The sequence below is a fragment of the Buceros rhinoceros genome, unplaced genomic scaffold (assembly GCF_000710305.1).
Source record: "Buceros rhinoceros silvestris isolate BGI_N320 unplaced genomic scaffold, ASM71030v1 scaffold24379, whole genome shotgun sequence".
Lineage (NCBI taxonomy): Eukaryota > Metazoa > Chordata > Aves > Bucerotiformes > Bucerotidae > Buceros > Buceros rhinoceros.
In genome coordinates, this window is record NW_010430608.1 from 4,628 (window position 1) to 21,231 (window position 16,604).

Genomic DNA, 16,604 nt, shown 5'->3' on the forward strand with positions numbered 1-16,604 from the left:
TGGTGTGCTGGCCTGTGGCTCAAGGATTGCGTTTCACATGTCGTCCCATACACAAAACGAGTCATTTGTTCTGCTTCCCTTCTCATATCAGCATTATCTGTTCTCTGACGTCAAACAGTGCAAATTTCCTACAACATATGAAACAAATTCTTGCTATCTGTGGTATAATGGCAGGTAATTAGTGCTGCTGGTTAAATACATGTTTAATATTTTTTCACATTTTAAAAAATATGTTTATAACCTAGAAATATTAACTGTTCTTTTCTGCAAGAAACTGTATTGTATACATACCAAATCATGAAAACTCTTGCTATGTGCAATGTACTCTTAGCTTTCTGGCTGTGTTAATTGCCTAGAGATGTCTGTAAAATAGTCCATAACTTACAAAATGTTACTTACAGGTGCTTTATGATATAGTCACTTTTGTTTGGAATGTATCTTTTCTGTTATAATTAACAACTTGCAAAGTGGCGTTGGACATGTGAGTGTGCTATTTAAAGAAACCCTGGAAATAATGGTCTACTCTGTGTTAGAAATAGTTTTGAAAAAGATTAACATATTTCCTGCTCGCATAGGAAAATGTATTGCTTGTGAATAGTTGCATTATGTGCTTTGTAATTCCAAATGTGTAATAGAAGAATATAAATCTAAAACCTCGTGTTGTGTAACATTCTGTGTATTCTGTTTTTCAGGTACATTTGAAATATCGTATGATGGGGTTGTCCTGCTTAACTTAGAACCTACCAGTGGAGTGGTAGAGCCGAAATCTGTAGAGACAATTAAAGTGGATATCTGCACGGATGTACCCAGAATCATCAAAGAAGTGATAAAGTGAGTGTATGACTTGAGAAATCCAGCTCTATCAATTATTTTTCATCTGTTCTTAATTCTAGTCTTTATTATGAATGTTTATCTAAAGACGTTAAGCTCCTAGGTGTCAGTTGCTGTCTTCCACATTTATTTTTGTTAAATTAATTTTATCATTATATTATCTCTACAGAACAGTGATGCGAAAATTGTGTGCCTGGCTGTGTCGGTAAAATCTCTCTCCTCTCCCCCCACCCTGTCCTTATTTTGCCAGTGATTTAAATGCTCAGTTTTGTATAGGTTCGAATATAAACCAAACTGTTTACTTTTCCATTACCTATTGCTGCTTGCTTCTTTTACTGACAGAGTGGAGTTGGAAGGTCGTGGCTGCACTGAAGTATGGATCAAAGCTGTTGTGGTTGAACAAGTTCTCAAAATTCTAGGAGTGTCATGTGGAAATGTATTGGAATGCATTAACTTCGGACCGGTTTACTTTGGGTCTTCAAAGACTGAACAAATCTATTTATACAATGAAAGTCCTGAGTGTGTGGACTGGATAGCAGTTCTGGAAGACAATGCCATTGGAGGAGAGCTGGTAAAAAACTGTTCTGATTTTGATTATAATTGAACATTTGTTTTAATTTCTGCTTTTGCGTTTTTTGTTTCTCAACCTTCATCTTCTACTGGTGTTTACTCTACCATACTGTTTCCTGACAAACAGGCTTTCTGAAACTTCTGTCCAACCAGCAATTTTTTTACTGTAATTTAACCTTGCAATTAAGATTTTCAGATATTTCTGTTCGCTCTGTGACATCATAACCTTAACAATGGTAGGTGCGTTCCTTGGGTGTGGTTTTGTTTTGCTGTTTTCCCTTTAAAAAAGGGAGTTCAAAACATTGACATGAAATTGATGTTTAAAAATTGGTTAATTAGCCATATAATATATAACTATGTCAGTTCTATTACTTACGTCTTTCTACTTGTTGTGAAAGATGCGAAAGGGGAAGGGGAAAAAAAAAACCAAACCAAAAAAACCCAAACATAAAAGGGGAAGCAGAACAGGCTGAAATATTCTACATTTTAATTTTTTTTTTAGGGGACAGATCTTCAGAGGAGTGCAGATGCTGCTCTACAAGACTTAAGACTCAAAAATAGGACAAGAGATGTAGATGTTTCCACCTTGATCCTGTGCATTCCCAGTCAAGGAACACTGCTACCTTATGCGAAATCTTTGATTACATTGTGCTTTAGTCCAAAGTGAGTGAGTGGTCCAAATCAGACACACACACAAGTTGATTGGTCTAAACTATTCTGTAAAGAGCTGTGTTAGTAAAAGAGAATTTTATGTTAATGTGTCTGCAAATTCTTTTCTGAATGACTTACGTATTTATGTGTGTTAAAATAAATTGCTTGGTGTAGTACTACAGATGAGAAAACAATGTTTTCTCAATGAAGCAATTATCTGCGAGACATTTTATAATACATTAAGGAGGTATTTGAACCAAGAATTGGTTCAGCTTGTTTTGTGAGAACAAGGATTTTATTAGGTTTTGCCAAGGGAACTAATTGCAGCTGCCATTAAATAAGTGTAATCTAAAGATTGTTGAGAGAGTTCTGCAGTGTCAAATTAGCGCCTTTTTAATGACTGCGTATTTATTTGATAAAGAGATAGTATATGTGCAGCATTATGGAAGAATATATATATATTTCATCACCAAGAGACTGAAACATTTTGAAGAGCTTCCATTCCATTAAAAAAAGAGTAAGCATAAAGGAACATTTCTTCCTCAGATAAGGAAAAGAAAAAGAAAAATGCACTCTTGCCATTTTCCCTTTCTTAACCTCTAATTACAAGTGATTATTATGCATGTAATATTAGCTTAGGCAACTTGTAGACTAAAAATATATCACGTGAGTAGTATAATAAGCATACTGATATTGTTGGGCATAAATTTGTTACTGTTCCATTTTCTGAAAGGAAGTATAAAGATCATTTGTTCAAGCTGTATCCAACAGCAGAGAAGCCAGACTAGATGATGAAAAATAAACCTTGAATTTTTTTTTTTTTTTTTTGTGGCTTGGGGTCTGGTGGTTTGGTTTTTTGCCCGTCTTGTAATTGGAGATTGTGGTTCTTACAGAAAATTTAGAACGCACTTTGGAGTGGATGGCTCGTCACTGAGACAAGATTACGTCCTGTTTCTAAGATTCGAAGCTGTTGGAAATAGAGATGGCTGTCTGCAGGCCTTCAGTGACGATGACACAACAATCACAAGTATGTTATCAGAAATGTATAGTGACCATCAGAAGTTTATAGATGACAAAACAGTATATCTTGTTTTCTTCAATTTTTGTTTTAAATTTCTTCATCTTAGCCATTTTTGGGAAACCTGTGTTGCTCTTATTTATATTAATGCAAATAAATCATTGTAACTTACATTTTTAATGCTTTAGCCACAAAAGCTCTTTATAAATCATGTTGTATTACTGTATTTTGTTCTTGCAACCATACAACTACAGTGTGACTTTTCTGTTTGTAAGATAATAGGTGTATGATTTTTTTTATCTGTTTCATTTTTTGTGTTTGTCTAATGCAGTGAATCATCCTCATCACATGGAGTTAGCTTTGACAGGTTCTGGGCTTCCTGTCATGTTAACTTTTAATCCAGGACCAGTTATTAAGTTTATGGATTGTTTCTTGGGTGAACAAACAAAAGTTCTATGCACACTCAGAAATGAATCCGATTCCCTTCCAGTAACATTCAGCTTCCGCAAGACTGCTCACTTTAATATTTCTCCTGAAAAGGGAAAAATTAAAAAAAACTCTGCAAAGGTAACTATCTCTTTCTCTTAGAATGTGTAGATAAGCAGATTACTTTACAGTGGTCAGCAGTGGAATTTCTTGAAAGTAAATCAGGGCGATTTCATTTCAGTACTATTTATGTTTAAGTACAGCCAAATATATAATTTTTTCCTGCTTATGTAGGGTCTTTTAATGTTCTTTCCTGTACTCCAGGAAGCAACAATTGTTTTAAATTTGGAAAAAGTAATTGCAGTACTAAAGAAACTCAGCTCCCCCCCCCCCCCGCCTTTTTTTTGGATTAAAATTGTTTTACGTTTTACTGACTTGAAAAGATTTGTTTTATACACAAATCTTTGCAGGATCCTATTTGTTTTTCCTGTAAATCACAAATATTCAAGTAAGACAACATTTCTTTTAATGGAGGATATTTTGCCAAATTTAAGTCAAATATGGAGCATTTATAATTTCGTAAACCTGTAGCTCTGGTCACAGGAGAGAACAATTTGTCCCGGAAATGAGCAAGCGAGACTTTGATGCTCTAATATGTAGCAGTTTTATATTTCCCTATTCTGCCACTTTGTGTGTAGCGGTGGGCGTATTCTAAAGTCCAGTTTTGAACACCTGTCGTAGAAGTAAGTGTGGAGAGAAATGACTCAGAGAATTACATGAAACTTTTCTGTTTGCTTTCCTGCCCCAGATGTCTCATAATAACTTTTCTTTTCCAGGATGTGATGTTTTCATTTTCTCCACATCAAATAGGAACATTTAAAATGAAGCAAGTTGTTGATATCATTGGTACAGGACTAGAGAAAAATAATTTACAACTTTTGAAGACAGAATCCTTTCACCAAAGATATTTGAGCTTTATTGGTGTGTGCAAATCTAAACAAAAAACCATTCTATTCAAAATTAATCCTGGTAAGATGCTAGAAAGATAAGTGACAGTGATAAAATGTTTTAAAAATACATTTTTAACATTTAAAAATAAAGATTTTAAGCTATTTTCAGGTTATTTTTAAGAAAATAATGTTTTGGTTAGTTGAGGAAATGCTTAGTTGTATGACATATACCCGTAAGAGCATAAAACAATGGCTGAAATAATAGTGAAAATGCCCTCATATTTTAAGAAAAATCTAACTATTAAAGCATAAATTTTCATCACATGATTTTTAACTTCTAAAAAACAGGAAATAAGGGCTTCTGTTTTTGGCAGCAATGCCATCACACAGTGCCAATATGTTCCAGTTGTAAGTAGAGAGATGCATAAAGCACAGAAAGAAGTTAGGAAAGATGACAAGGTATTTGTTGATGGAAAGTTTCCACGAACAACTATTTTACAGCAGATTTGACTCAGCCTATTGCTGGATTTAAAACCAGTTGTTGGAAATGTGGATTTTTCTAGCATCAAGTATGCTGCAGCATCGGCAGGTAGTACTAGTGCAGCAGGGCTCCCCTGTGCAGCGGTGTATCTGTTTTCCCTGTGCAGATAAGGAAGGAAGCTTGAATATTCTTTAACTGATTGCTGCCCTCTTGAAAATGTCCTCGATATTGACAAACAGGAGGGCAATGCGTGGTTTTTCAAAAAGAGTATTGTGTGGAAGGTCATGGAAATGCTGTTCTTTTTATAAGGATCAGAATGGTTGATAAACCACTGGACATTCCTGCGACTTTCAGGAAGGTGTTTCAAGTCTATGGCAAGAATTGATGAGAATGAGAAATTTTGCAGTTTCTGGGTGTTATTGTTGAAATCCAGAACTCCTGCAGTTTTTCTGCTTCAAAAACACAATTAAAATATGTTTCTGTGGATCAAAGATTTAATGTAGTATTCGAGTGTTGTCAGGTTTTCTAAACGCTCTTGTCTACCGTCGGCTCAACTAATGTCCCTGTTCTGCTCCTGTTTGCAGGTTTATAGAGGTTTCTGTGTTCTATAGGCTACTGATGTCGGTATTTTGCTTTTAAGCTTCATTGAAGTGTGGAAGGAAAGTGAGTTTTTGCAGATACTTACATAGGTGTATCTTCCTGTTCTCTTCTCCCAGTCCCTGTGGATGAGTATGTGTCTCTCTGTACTTGGTGGAGGGGAGAGGAGACTGGAAGCTTCTTGCAAACTGTGCCCCCCGGGCAGTGGAAGTTTTAATCTCTCTTATAGTTTGGAGGATGGAAAGTAGGGTTTGGGTTGTTTTTTTTTTTTTTTAGCTATTTTAGAGTAAAGTAAGGCTAAAGCAGGCAAAAATGATATGTTTAGTTTAATGAATCAATTTTTTTGCAGGTGAGCGAGGATGGGACAGTTGAATGAATTTACTTATTTATAGAGCTGTCTTAAATGTGTATGTTTCTGTAGGGAGAGGTGAGCAAACACATGACCTGGTTTCTGCCATAATTTTTCTCTTTATTGTATATATGCTTTTCTAAAACTAGAGTGCAAAATATCTGAGCCCTCTCTTTAGTTGTGGTAGCTTGGGAGTTCTTTGTAAAAAAAAAAAAAAAAAAAAAAAAAAAGAAGATGCCAAAGCCAGTTTCTACTAGAAGTGAAAAGGTCCTTTGAAAGGCAATCCTTACAGATGTGCCCTGCACAGAGCATGTGTCATTAACAACATCTGGAACTTGGAGCTGAAATTAGAAGGGGTTTCAACATGCAAAAGGAACCCACAGATCAAACACTACAAAGGAGGTGTGCATGAGCAAGGCAAGGAAGGCGTCATGGCTGGGCATATGATAGTAGTGGTTTGGGCTCTGATATTTGCTTGTGATCTAGGTCAGGGAAGGCAGATGGCTTTTAGTATGGTCCGAATGCCTTCTTCCCTCTTGTCTGAGGAAGACATAATGGGATGGGTGACTGATTATGGTGCTGCTGGGTGGACCGGCACAAATTAAGAAATATTTTTCTAATACTTTCAGTTTTGTTTATAAAGTATTAGAGTAAGTGTGTGTAATGTGTTTTATTTGGATTTGAAGGTATAACACCAATGATTTCCAATGCAACTGGACAGTTTGTAGCACAGTTTGATGGCACGGGACAGTGCACTGATACAGCACCTGTGGCAATGCTTAAATCAACCCAAACACAAATTCATACTCACCGGATAAACAGGAATTGTAAGGGTGATGCACTTACAGCCTTCCCTAATGACCGCGCCGCCAGCATTAGGCCTGGTGAATGGAATAAAAAGTACAGGTAAAAACTATGTGAATGTAATATTTAAAGCCACCCGTTGGTGTATAATGCGTAGTAGATCGAGATCGGTTACTCATATGACAGTTTTCTGGTGTGGGTTTTTTTTTTTTTTTTTTTTAGGCTGCATTAATCACTTTTCTAGGTATAAATATTCCACAAATTACTATGCCCTGCAGTACACATTCCCAATATTTTAATCACGCTAAGTACTTTCAGCTTCATTTGCCAATTCAAAGATTTTAAAATTCATTGCATTCTGCGTAACCTTGAGCCTCCTGCACATAAATTTCTGGAGTTGCTTTTCTTATGTGAAGCTACAAATATAGCTATAAGGGTTTTCATATTTCATTTTTATGGTCACCTTTACAAGGTCAAATATTAATAATCACCTGTGATAAAAGGAATGTTTGCAATTAAATAGATATGCAGCAAAATCAGTATTTTTTCATTCTAACAAGTCCCAGAATCTTTTTATGCTTGTAGCGAAACTACAATTTTCTTTAAATATTTAGGACTATTTTCACAAAGACTGAGAGATATAATTATATGGACCCTGAATTTTCTTATACTGAGAGTGAACAACTGTCAAAGGAAGCACAGAAGGAATACTATGCAGACTACATTTCTAGTTTAAGACAGCGTCGTTTACAGAAAGATGCTGCGAGGTAAGACTTTGTTTAAAGGATAAATGAATACTTCAGGCTCATAAAAAATATATTTGTATATGTGCACAATTAACTTAGTGGCACCAATCATATACTTAAATATGTCCCATGCTGAAATAAATGCATATGGTCTTGGGACCTTCCTTTATAATGCATTCAAAATCCATTTTGTTCAAGTGTTCATTTAGATGCTTGGAGGTGACTTCCTGTATAAAAAGTGGGCACAGAGGCATGGAACTTGAAATTAAACTTAGAAAGAACTTAAAATAAGATGCCAGGTTTTAAGAAGAGTTGGTTATGCTTAATAGGAAAAAATGTAACATTGTGTTGGATTCTCTTTTCTTTTTATACAATAAATTGTATGTATTTACAACTAGTGGGCCTAGCTACCCAAAGTGATGGATTCAGATAATTTGTGGAATGAAACAGGTAAGATTAAAGGATTGTATTGTATTCTAGCCTTATAGTAAATTCTCACTTCATGAATTTCTGTGTTGGGTTGGTATGCTGTGAAGCAAAATAATGGAAAAGTAGAACTGACAGCTGTGCTGCTTTAAAAAGTTTTATTAAAAAAAAGAAAAAAGCCTGTGAAGACTCTAAAGGAGGAGAAGTAATACCTAAAGAGTGTAAAGTTTGTGAGATTCGAAACTGAAAAACTGATAATGCCAGCATATTATTCTTGCAATCTCAGTTTATCTTGTTCTGTGTATATACAGCGTGATTGAGACCAGGCCTGCAGAGCTGGGTTTGTTTTGTTGTACGTGGACGTGATGTATGGCTTTCTTGAAAGGAACTGGTATTTAGTGGGTGAACTGTTGTTTGTATGACCGTAATGCATGTATTCGAGGTATATTGCGTGAGGAGCAAGAACAGAAAGGAAAATTTCAGTTGAGAGATGAATTTTACTGTTACTGTCAAACATTAATAATAATTTTCTGAATACTTGATACAAAACATCTGTGTAAAATCTCTGGAAGTTTCAGCTCTCTTGGTTGCAGGTGAAATTGATTTATTCTAGTTGAAATCTGACCAAGAAAAGTTAATTGCTCTGAAAATTAGACTATATGTAGTGCAGTTCAGACATATAGAATTAAAGCATCCTCTGTAATCTTGGCATTCAATAACTTATAAGTGCTTGACTTTACAAGTTAATTGTTTTTTAGAGGGTATTTTAGACATGATATAATAATTATAATTTGGTAGCCATAATACTTGCAACCTGTTTAGCTAAGCAATTGTCACGAATGCATAACAGATACTAATCCTTGTCTAAGCAATACAATAGAAGACTTTTCAAGTCTATACTTGATGGTTTTTTTTATAATGAGATATTCCTGCTTAAAAGTATTACTTGTTATGTCAAAAATCTTAAATAGTTTAATGTTTTGAACACGCAATGCTAAAACTTCTAGATTTCCATATTCTTTATTTTTTTCCTCTCCCCTATAGGCAGTTTTATATTTATAATAATTCTGTGAACATAGGCCTTAAACCAGCTGAAGGGCTTCTGTCACCAAAGCTCTCAATCTCAGAACTTCGTGAGGAGAAGCTACAGTCCAAAATGATTCCTTTGGATGAGAATTGCCTATTAACTAGTAGGAAATTGGCAGCAATTGGTTCTAAATCTTCGATCAAAGAAGTAAGTTAAATGCTTGAGTAGTAATGTAAGCGCAGTGTGTTTACCATTTAAAAAAGCATAAGAATTTTGATCCTGCTCTGAGAAGATGTCTTGTGCTTATCACAGATTTCGAGTGGGCTTAGTGCTATGCCATCTTCTACCCAAGAGAAGGAAGACTGTAGACTAACGCTGACATCAAAGCAGCTTCATCAAATACTCATTGGTAAGGTTTTTCATTTGGTTACTAAATGCATGTAGTTCTCATAAAAGCACTTATTTATTGTATTATGTTCATTATTGTTCACCTTAAATGGAAAATAGCTTAATCTGGTGGCAGCTTGATATCTACAGTCCTGTTTAACTAAAGCTGTGTGCTCCTCAGAAAATTCTGAGATATGGTTAGGTATGAACATGTAGAAGGAGAGCTTCCTTTAAAGAAAGCTTGTGCTGCAGCCTGTTATAGAGAAATTAATTCAGCATAGCACGAGGGCTGCTTATACCCTTATGCCTTGTCATTGGATAGTATATGGACCAGTATTAGTATCAGCAAGATTCATAGGAGTGTTCAGAATGTTTCTGGGAATGAACAGAAGTCGTAAAATGTTTTGATCATAATGTTTTAGGAGTTTTGTTTCCTTCCATTAACTTTTACTTTTTGATGTTGAAGTTGTTTATATATATATATATATTTCCCAGGTCCTTCTACTATAGATTTCGGTGATGTTTGTGTATATTCTACAACAGTCAGAAAACTGCACATCATCAATAACTTGTTAGCTCATATATGGATACAAATTGAAATTGAAATTGATGAATTACAGCAGACGAGTCCGTTGTCTCAGGTGGTACCTCCTCTCACAAAGACTCACATTCCCATTGTATTTGAGACAAAAACTCTTGGAATGTTCAAAAGGTAAATCTCTTGTATTTGTCTTGTTTAACGTATTTTCTTTCCAGTAGTAGAATAAATAAAAAAATTAATATGACTGGTTTAAACTCAATGTAATTATGAGAAGTGTTAATGATGTACACTCATTAATGGTGATACTGCAATAATTAATGCAGTTTTACTTTTTTGCTGTATAGTAATACAGTAATATTTCTTAAGGTTTAAAAAAACCCAATAAAGTCTTCTGTTAAAAGCCCATACAGCCACAAGTATACCAGGGGAAAAAAGTTTGCTATATAGTGTATTTCTTAGGAGAAATTTGATGGGAAATGCTGTGCTCTTTCCAGCATAGTGTTGCACCACTACAATTTTCTCAGATCTGATGCAGCTCATGGCTAAATGCATAGGGAAACTATTTTTTAATCTTCTGCTATGGAGATGGCACTCTCACTTTAGTAATGCTGTTAAAATGTCTGCAAGAGGTTGATCATCCTTTGGGATGATTTAAGTTGTATGCAAAACAATTATAAATTGCTTTCTTTTATCAGTCTTAACTGTATGATCACACTCAATTGTTCATTATGTTATTTTCTTGTTAATGTTTCACATAAATTTGACTACTCAATAAATGCAGAAAAATATTGAGAAATACTTTTTTTGTGTGTGTGTGTTACAGATCTTTCACCTACATGATAAACAACCAACACTTTGGGCATGTTCTGGTAGTTGCAAAAGCAGTATGTGCTGAACTTGAGCTGTCTGCAAGGGAACTGTTTTTAAAACCTATTCCTGGCTACCTAGCAGAGACAGAATTTAGAACAACTGTCAGGGTACACAATCCCAGAAACCAACCATCCGGCTGAATTTACTTGGAAACCTGTAATTACAGATCGAGGAACTGCGTTTTCTATACAGCCAGTCAGAGGTATACTATGCAAGTGCAGTGTGTGTGTGCATGTATCTTAAATGTCAATAATGTGAAATAAGAGGAACATTCAACTGATGCTGTAAACTGTATTTTTTAAGATTCGAGTCAATATCAGTGTGCTCTGAAAGTGGTGTCAGATCAGAGTGGCGATAACCACAACAGTGCTCCCCGTGTGAGCCCTATCTTGAGTGCATATTCGGTTCAGTTTGTTGTTTTTATGTTCAGCCAGCAGCGCATACCTAACCCTTTTTCTCAGTACAGGTTGCTGATGTTTCAAAAGTGAGGCAGCAATTTAATGGCAGTTAGCAATATCATACAGGTGATCAGGATAGGAAATTTTCCAAAAGTACTGTATGAATGAAGCTGCTAAGAAAATGATGCAGACAGTGTGAGTGACCCAAATTGAGTTCAATCTGGGATTAGTTTCCTCTTGTGTTATGGATCAATATTTGTTAGATACGTGTAAGATGTTAGTTTTTACCTTATTTCCTTTGAAAGGTAAGTGTTCTTCACAGGTATGTTGGAGCTCCGTAAGTAAAGAACTGATTGCTGACTGAATTGGCATTACACAGCTCAAACAAGATTTGGCTGGGTGAGGAACTTGGTGTGCTCAGATTCCTGAGAAAAGATATTTCTGCTGCTATGAGTTCAGACTCAGTCGCAAGCCAGAAAACATATATAGTCTTTCCCAAAGATGTTATTCAAAAGAAAGACAGTCTGTTCTTGGATTTTTTTAAAATGTTGACGGTTTGAGTCATTCATGGGTAAAATAAAACAGTTCACTTTGCGTATGTTTTACTGCAGGATACTAATAAACAGATTATGCGATTGTCATGAGAGTTCAGGAACTAATTTTACTTAATTCAGCACATTGTTCAACACCTTTGAAATGTAGACTTACTCTTCACTAACAGAAGGTCATTTCACTTTAATATGCTTATGTGATTTCTAATTATACAATATAATTTTGTAATTGCACATGTGTTTGCTGTAATGTGTAAATTATGCACATTTATTTAGGCTTTGTGGAGGCCTATAGAGATCTGGAGTGTGAAGTTGTATGGCATCCAGGGTTCAACTCTCCAGAAGAAGGAGAATTCATCTTGCGTGTGCGTAAAGGAAACACAATTAAGTTGAAATGTTTTGCAAAGGTAACAATGCATACAACAAATTTAGAGAGGCAAAATGTGTGACTTTCTTAAACAAGTAACTTCTTAAATATATTTCGATTATCATGTATTCCAAAAAATATTTTAATTTATGGCTTCTAATTGACATGCTTGACAAAGAATGTTGCTCCAAAGACATGATGGAGAAGGCAAGACAAAGACAATTTGCCACTTTTTCGCCAATTCCTTTGGCACTACAACTTAATTGTCCCTGTGCATTAAGTACTACTTGCTCTTCTTGGCTTACTTAGTTTAACCAAATAAAGGTTGACAGGTGGTTCATTAATTCTTCAGATAAATATTAAAGGGATAAAAATAAAGGTGCATGTGGGAAGGCATGTTTTAGAGCTTCGAGGTAACAGTGGGCTGTAACACAATTTTGTATTGTTGTTTGAACATTGTATTTGATAATTTGAAAAGCAATGTTCTGGATAGACTTCTAAACAGTGAAATTCAGTTCAGGTTAATCGTTTGTTATCTTATGTTACATACGAGGGACCATGAAGGAGACAGACTCTTTTTTTCTTCCCTGCCATATTCTACTGGCTGTACGCTCTAGAACTTCTGTTTTGGGAGCCAAGAAAACTTTTCCCTTCTTTTTGATGTGCCTTTTTTTTTAAAAAAAAAGAAACTTTTTTATTTTCACCCCAATAGCTTTTTTTCTTTTCTTTTTCTTCCTTTGAAGCCTTGGAAGTTGCTGTATGTAAACCAGGATGTGTGTAAATTAAATGTTGACATTTGCACTGCTATTAAAAACTCTGAGGTATCTTGTCCTGATCACACATTAAGGATTAAAAAATAATCATGGAGCTTGTGCTGTTAAATTTAATTAAATATTTTTATTTGTCTTGAAATTAGCCCAGAAATTTCTCCGAGGTTGTGTCTGTTCGCTTCGAATCTAGATAAGTTCAATATATTGTGTAAATCTTGTATTGCATTTACACTGTGTTTGTCTATTTGAATACTTCCAATTTATGCATTTCCAGAAGTATATTAACTCATTATGTAATGAAAAGAAAATGAGGCTGAATTATTTGTTTGTGCTTAGTAATATGATATTCAGGTTGCTTGTTTTTTCTTCTTTATTAATAGCTTGGTACCACTAAAGTTCAGTTTATGCAACAAAAGATACCCTTCAGTCATAGCCCAGTGGGCTTATCTACTTGTAAGACAGCCATTCTTCAAAACATAGGATACAATCACGCGTACTTCCAAGTAAGCTAAAACTAATTGTAAGGTTCTTAATTTCTTGGGGTGGGGGAGAAGGGAGTTCATTGTATCAGATCATGTTACCGTTTTGTGATTCCATTATTAGATATGTACCGTCTGAAGTTTTTGTTTTCGTTTTCTGAAGAAACAGGATTTATGTGGATAGGAGTTTTGTTCCTCTGTTGAATTTGGATTGGTCGGTAGAGGGACTGAGAGGCAAGCAAAGCGGTAATACTCTAAAAGATTCTGGAAGTTTCCTGAGAACCAGTGGCGAGGGTAGAACTCCATACTGGTGTACCTTGTGAAAAAGCACTTACAGCTTGGATGTCTTTATATGTTGAGTGTCAACATGAAAACTGGCTAGTCATCCTGTTCGTACCGGCTGCCCAGTCATAGATGCGTACAGTCACTGCAAATGTGATTGCCGGACTAACAGCTGAGAGGAAGATAGGCTGTGTGCTGAATTGGGTAAGAGATGAGATGGATGTCAGAGGGGATAAAGACATAATACATGAGTGAGTAGGAAACCTAACCTCATTAGCTCTCCTGATCACAGAGTAATTTGCTGTATTTATTTAGGGAAGCAAAATAATTTTCGTTAAAATTCTCAGAATTTTTGTTACTACATTATTATAGTACTAAGAAACTTGAGTAATTTACTTTGATTTGTGCCTTATTTCTCTTTATTAATTGAGCATTGTATTAACAAATACTATTACTTGTTACTTTTACTTACTATTACAGTCTTGGAGGGCGGGCCTGAAAGAAAAAATCAGCATAATCAATAAGACAGACAAACAAGCATACCCAGCCTTTTAAGCCTCCACGATTACTCTTAAGCCAAGACATGGCTGGTTACTCTTGATCATTATCACTTATGTTGCTGTACTTTAACAAGTTATCTGTTTAGAGTGCATTAGAAGGGGAGAACAAATTCTATTTTGTCTTTACTAATTGTTAGTAAACTATGTACTCCCAGTATTACTACTACTGAGCTTTACAGTGTTGGGATCCTGTGTCCCATCTTCTTACTGTGTGATGAATTTGTCTGTCACTAAAAAAATGCTTTGTAGAATAGTCTAGAGACTTGCTAGATAGCAAATCTTAATTTTAAGAACTTCAAGAAAACAACCTGACAACCAGAATGTGAAATTTTCATTTGGTGTGCAAAAATTCACAGTTGTGTCCAGTAGTAGGAACTGACAGTTACCATGTTTTGGAAACTTTATTTTGTTTTCGTGTATTTTTACTCCAAACTTCTAAGTCCAATATGAAGGTTCTCCTTGTAAGAATATAAAATATTCATGATAGATATATGCTATTTGAAAAAAGAAAACCCACAACTTTTTCAGTGTCATTAATGTTTCATGTTTGTGTTTTGAAGGTTCTTGATTCAAACCCACTGCCTGAAATGAGGATCACCCCTTCTGAAGGGGTGTTACCTGTGGGAGGCCGTGCTGATCTCAGAATCTGTTTCACTCCAAATGCAAAAATGAGCTTTGATACCAGAGTGAAGGTACTCAAAACTGGAAGAACTTTGTCTTTTGAGTGTTATGTTGTGTGCTTATGTGCGGAGAAGTGTGTACATTTAAACGTCCTTTGAATTTATCTCTAGTGTTGTAATGCTTTTTAAGAAACAAAACAAAAAAGAAGAAAGTTTTTCTTACAGCAGATGATGGCTGCTATAACCTATTCTGTTATTTTGTCGCTGTCCTGCTCTGAAGTATCAAAACAGCCTCTCAGTTTGAGCCGATTCATATAATACCACTGGCCAGCTGTTGAAGCTAATGTGTGATTGTCTTCAGAATATCACGTAGACATATCTGCAGTTTTTATGATCTGTAGAGGAGTAATACTGGAATACTGCAGTGTCTTTAATTTCTTGACTTCTTTTTGTGGTCATCTCAGAGATGAGTTTAGTAGTGGACTTGATTTGATAATAGGAATACAATAAACATCTAATTCTATTTTGTTTACTGCATGGCTGCTTCCTGAACTTGTTCTTGGTCAGATTTGTGAGAATGGATAAAAAAGATGCTATTGTGGTGCTGATCTTTTCTACCTTTTATGACTCTTAGTTCTGGACTCTGTCTTCTGAAACTGCCGATCTTACGCTTGCTGAACCTATTATCCATTTCTTTTTTCCACTTCTAAAACATATTTAGCATTGCTCAGAACAATAGTGTCTGCTTTGTACCAGCAACTCTGTCAAGAGATTTGTGTTGTAGTATGCTTCCCAATTCCCATAGCTGCTGAAGAGCTCCAACCTATTCAGGCTGTTTTCTCCTGTTGCAGAAAACCTCGTTCTAGTGATACAGCCTCCTGCAACAATATTTTTGGCTGCAGAAAACTGGTCTTTTTTAAAACTTTGTTGGTTTGGTTTGGTTTTGCTTGGTTTTTAACTAACAGCTATGAGTGTCCCGGGTATGGTATGCTGCAGAAGCATGATTGGTTCTTCTCACAGGAATCTGTAGATGTGTTCTGAGAAATGAAGGCATTTTCTCCAACTTTTTGTATTTTCATAACAAAATTGCATTATATTATAAGGGCAGAGTTATTTTCATATTTTCATTACAAATTATGCTGAACGTCTATCTGTGGGGTAGTTTTTTTTTAAAAAAACCCCTTTTTTTCATATGACAAGATTTGGTAACATAGTTAAGTTAAAATGACTTTGTCAACAATCACACTGTCGTCCATTCATTTAGGTAGCAGTACGAAATTCAGGAGTGCTAGTGCTTAGGATTGGTGGATTTGTAGAGAACCCTGAAATAAACATTGATGTGGTAAGTATGAAGAAATTGTAATAATTGGTAAGATTGGTCGTGGGCTTTTTTATTATTTGGTTGTCAAAATGGCTTGTCCTTGATTCATGTGTTTTGTTCTTTCTTCCTGTAATAACTTGCTGAGAAAATTATCGAAGAGAACTTAAGAAAAGAAATGTGCGTATACCAGTTGCACTGAATGATAGCTGACAGTTTTAGCTTTTGAACTTGACAATCTGGAAAATGTATGTGAAAAGAGAGAGGATTTCTTTAAGGTAGTTATGGAAAAAAAGGCACTAAGGGGGAAAGGAATCCACTGGCCTCTTCACTGAATGACGAAACCTCTCCTGATGGTGTAACTGGACTTACTGAGTTCTCAACTGTTGCATTTTGTGTCCTGAAAAGATTTTTAAAGATAAGCATTATGCAAGACAATTCATTAAGCAAGACTGTTATTGTGTTACAAATTGTGAATCTTCGGACAATTATATTTTTCACATTGTGTTCAGTTATAAACTTGAGTTAACAGTGTTTAACTCCCCCCCCCCCCCCTTTTTTTTTTTTCTCTTCTTATAAACTTAT

At 35.3% G+C, this 16,604-nt stretch overlaps 1 protein-coding gene across 1 annotated transcript in view; it reads left to right on the forward strand.

The window, feature by feature from the left end:
* LOC104499558 (chromosome unknown open reading frame, human CXorf22) overlaps positions 1-16,604 on the forward strand; it is a gene marked incomplete at its 5' end in the record, with an annotated part of 44,183 nt that overhangs the window by 2,089 nt on the left and 25,490 nt on the right. The window contains 17 exon segments of the mRNA XM_010143079.1: positions 693-831; positions 1,174-1,402; positions 1,904-2,075; positions 2,969-3,079; positions 3,402-3,637; positions 4,339-4,525; positions 6,560-6,779; positions 7,292-7,444; positions 8,894-9,083; positions 9,189-9,285; positions 9,759-9,975; positions 10,628-10,784; positions 10,816-10,876; positions 11,900-12,030; positions 13,141-13,263; positions 14,642-14,773; positions 15,966-16,043. Coding sequence (XP_010141381.1) covers positions 693-831; positions 1,174-1,402; positions 1,904-2,075; positions 2,969-3,079; positions 3,402-3,637; positions 4,339-4,525; positions 6,560-6,779; positions 7,292-7,444; positions 8,894-9,083; positions 9,189-9,285; positions 9,759-9,975; positions 10,628-10,784; positions 10,816-10,876; positions 11,900-12,030; positions 13,141-13,263; positions 14,642-14,773; positions 15,966-16,043 — 2,633 coding nt within the window.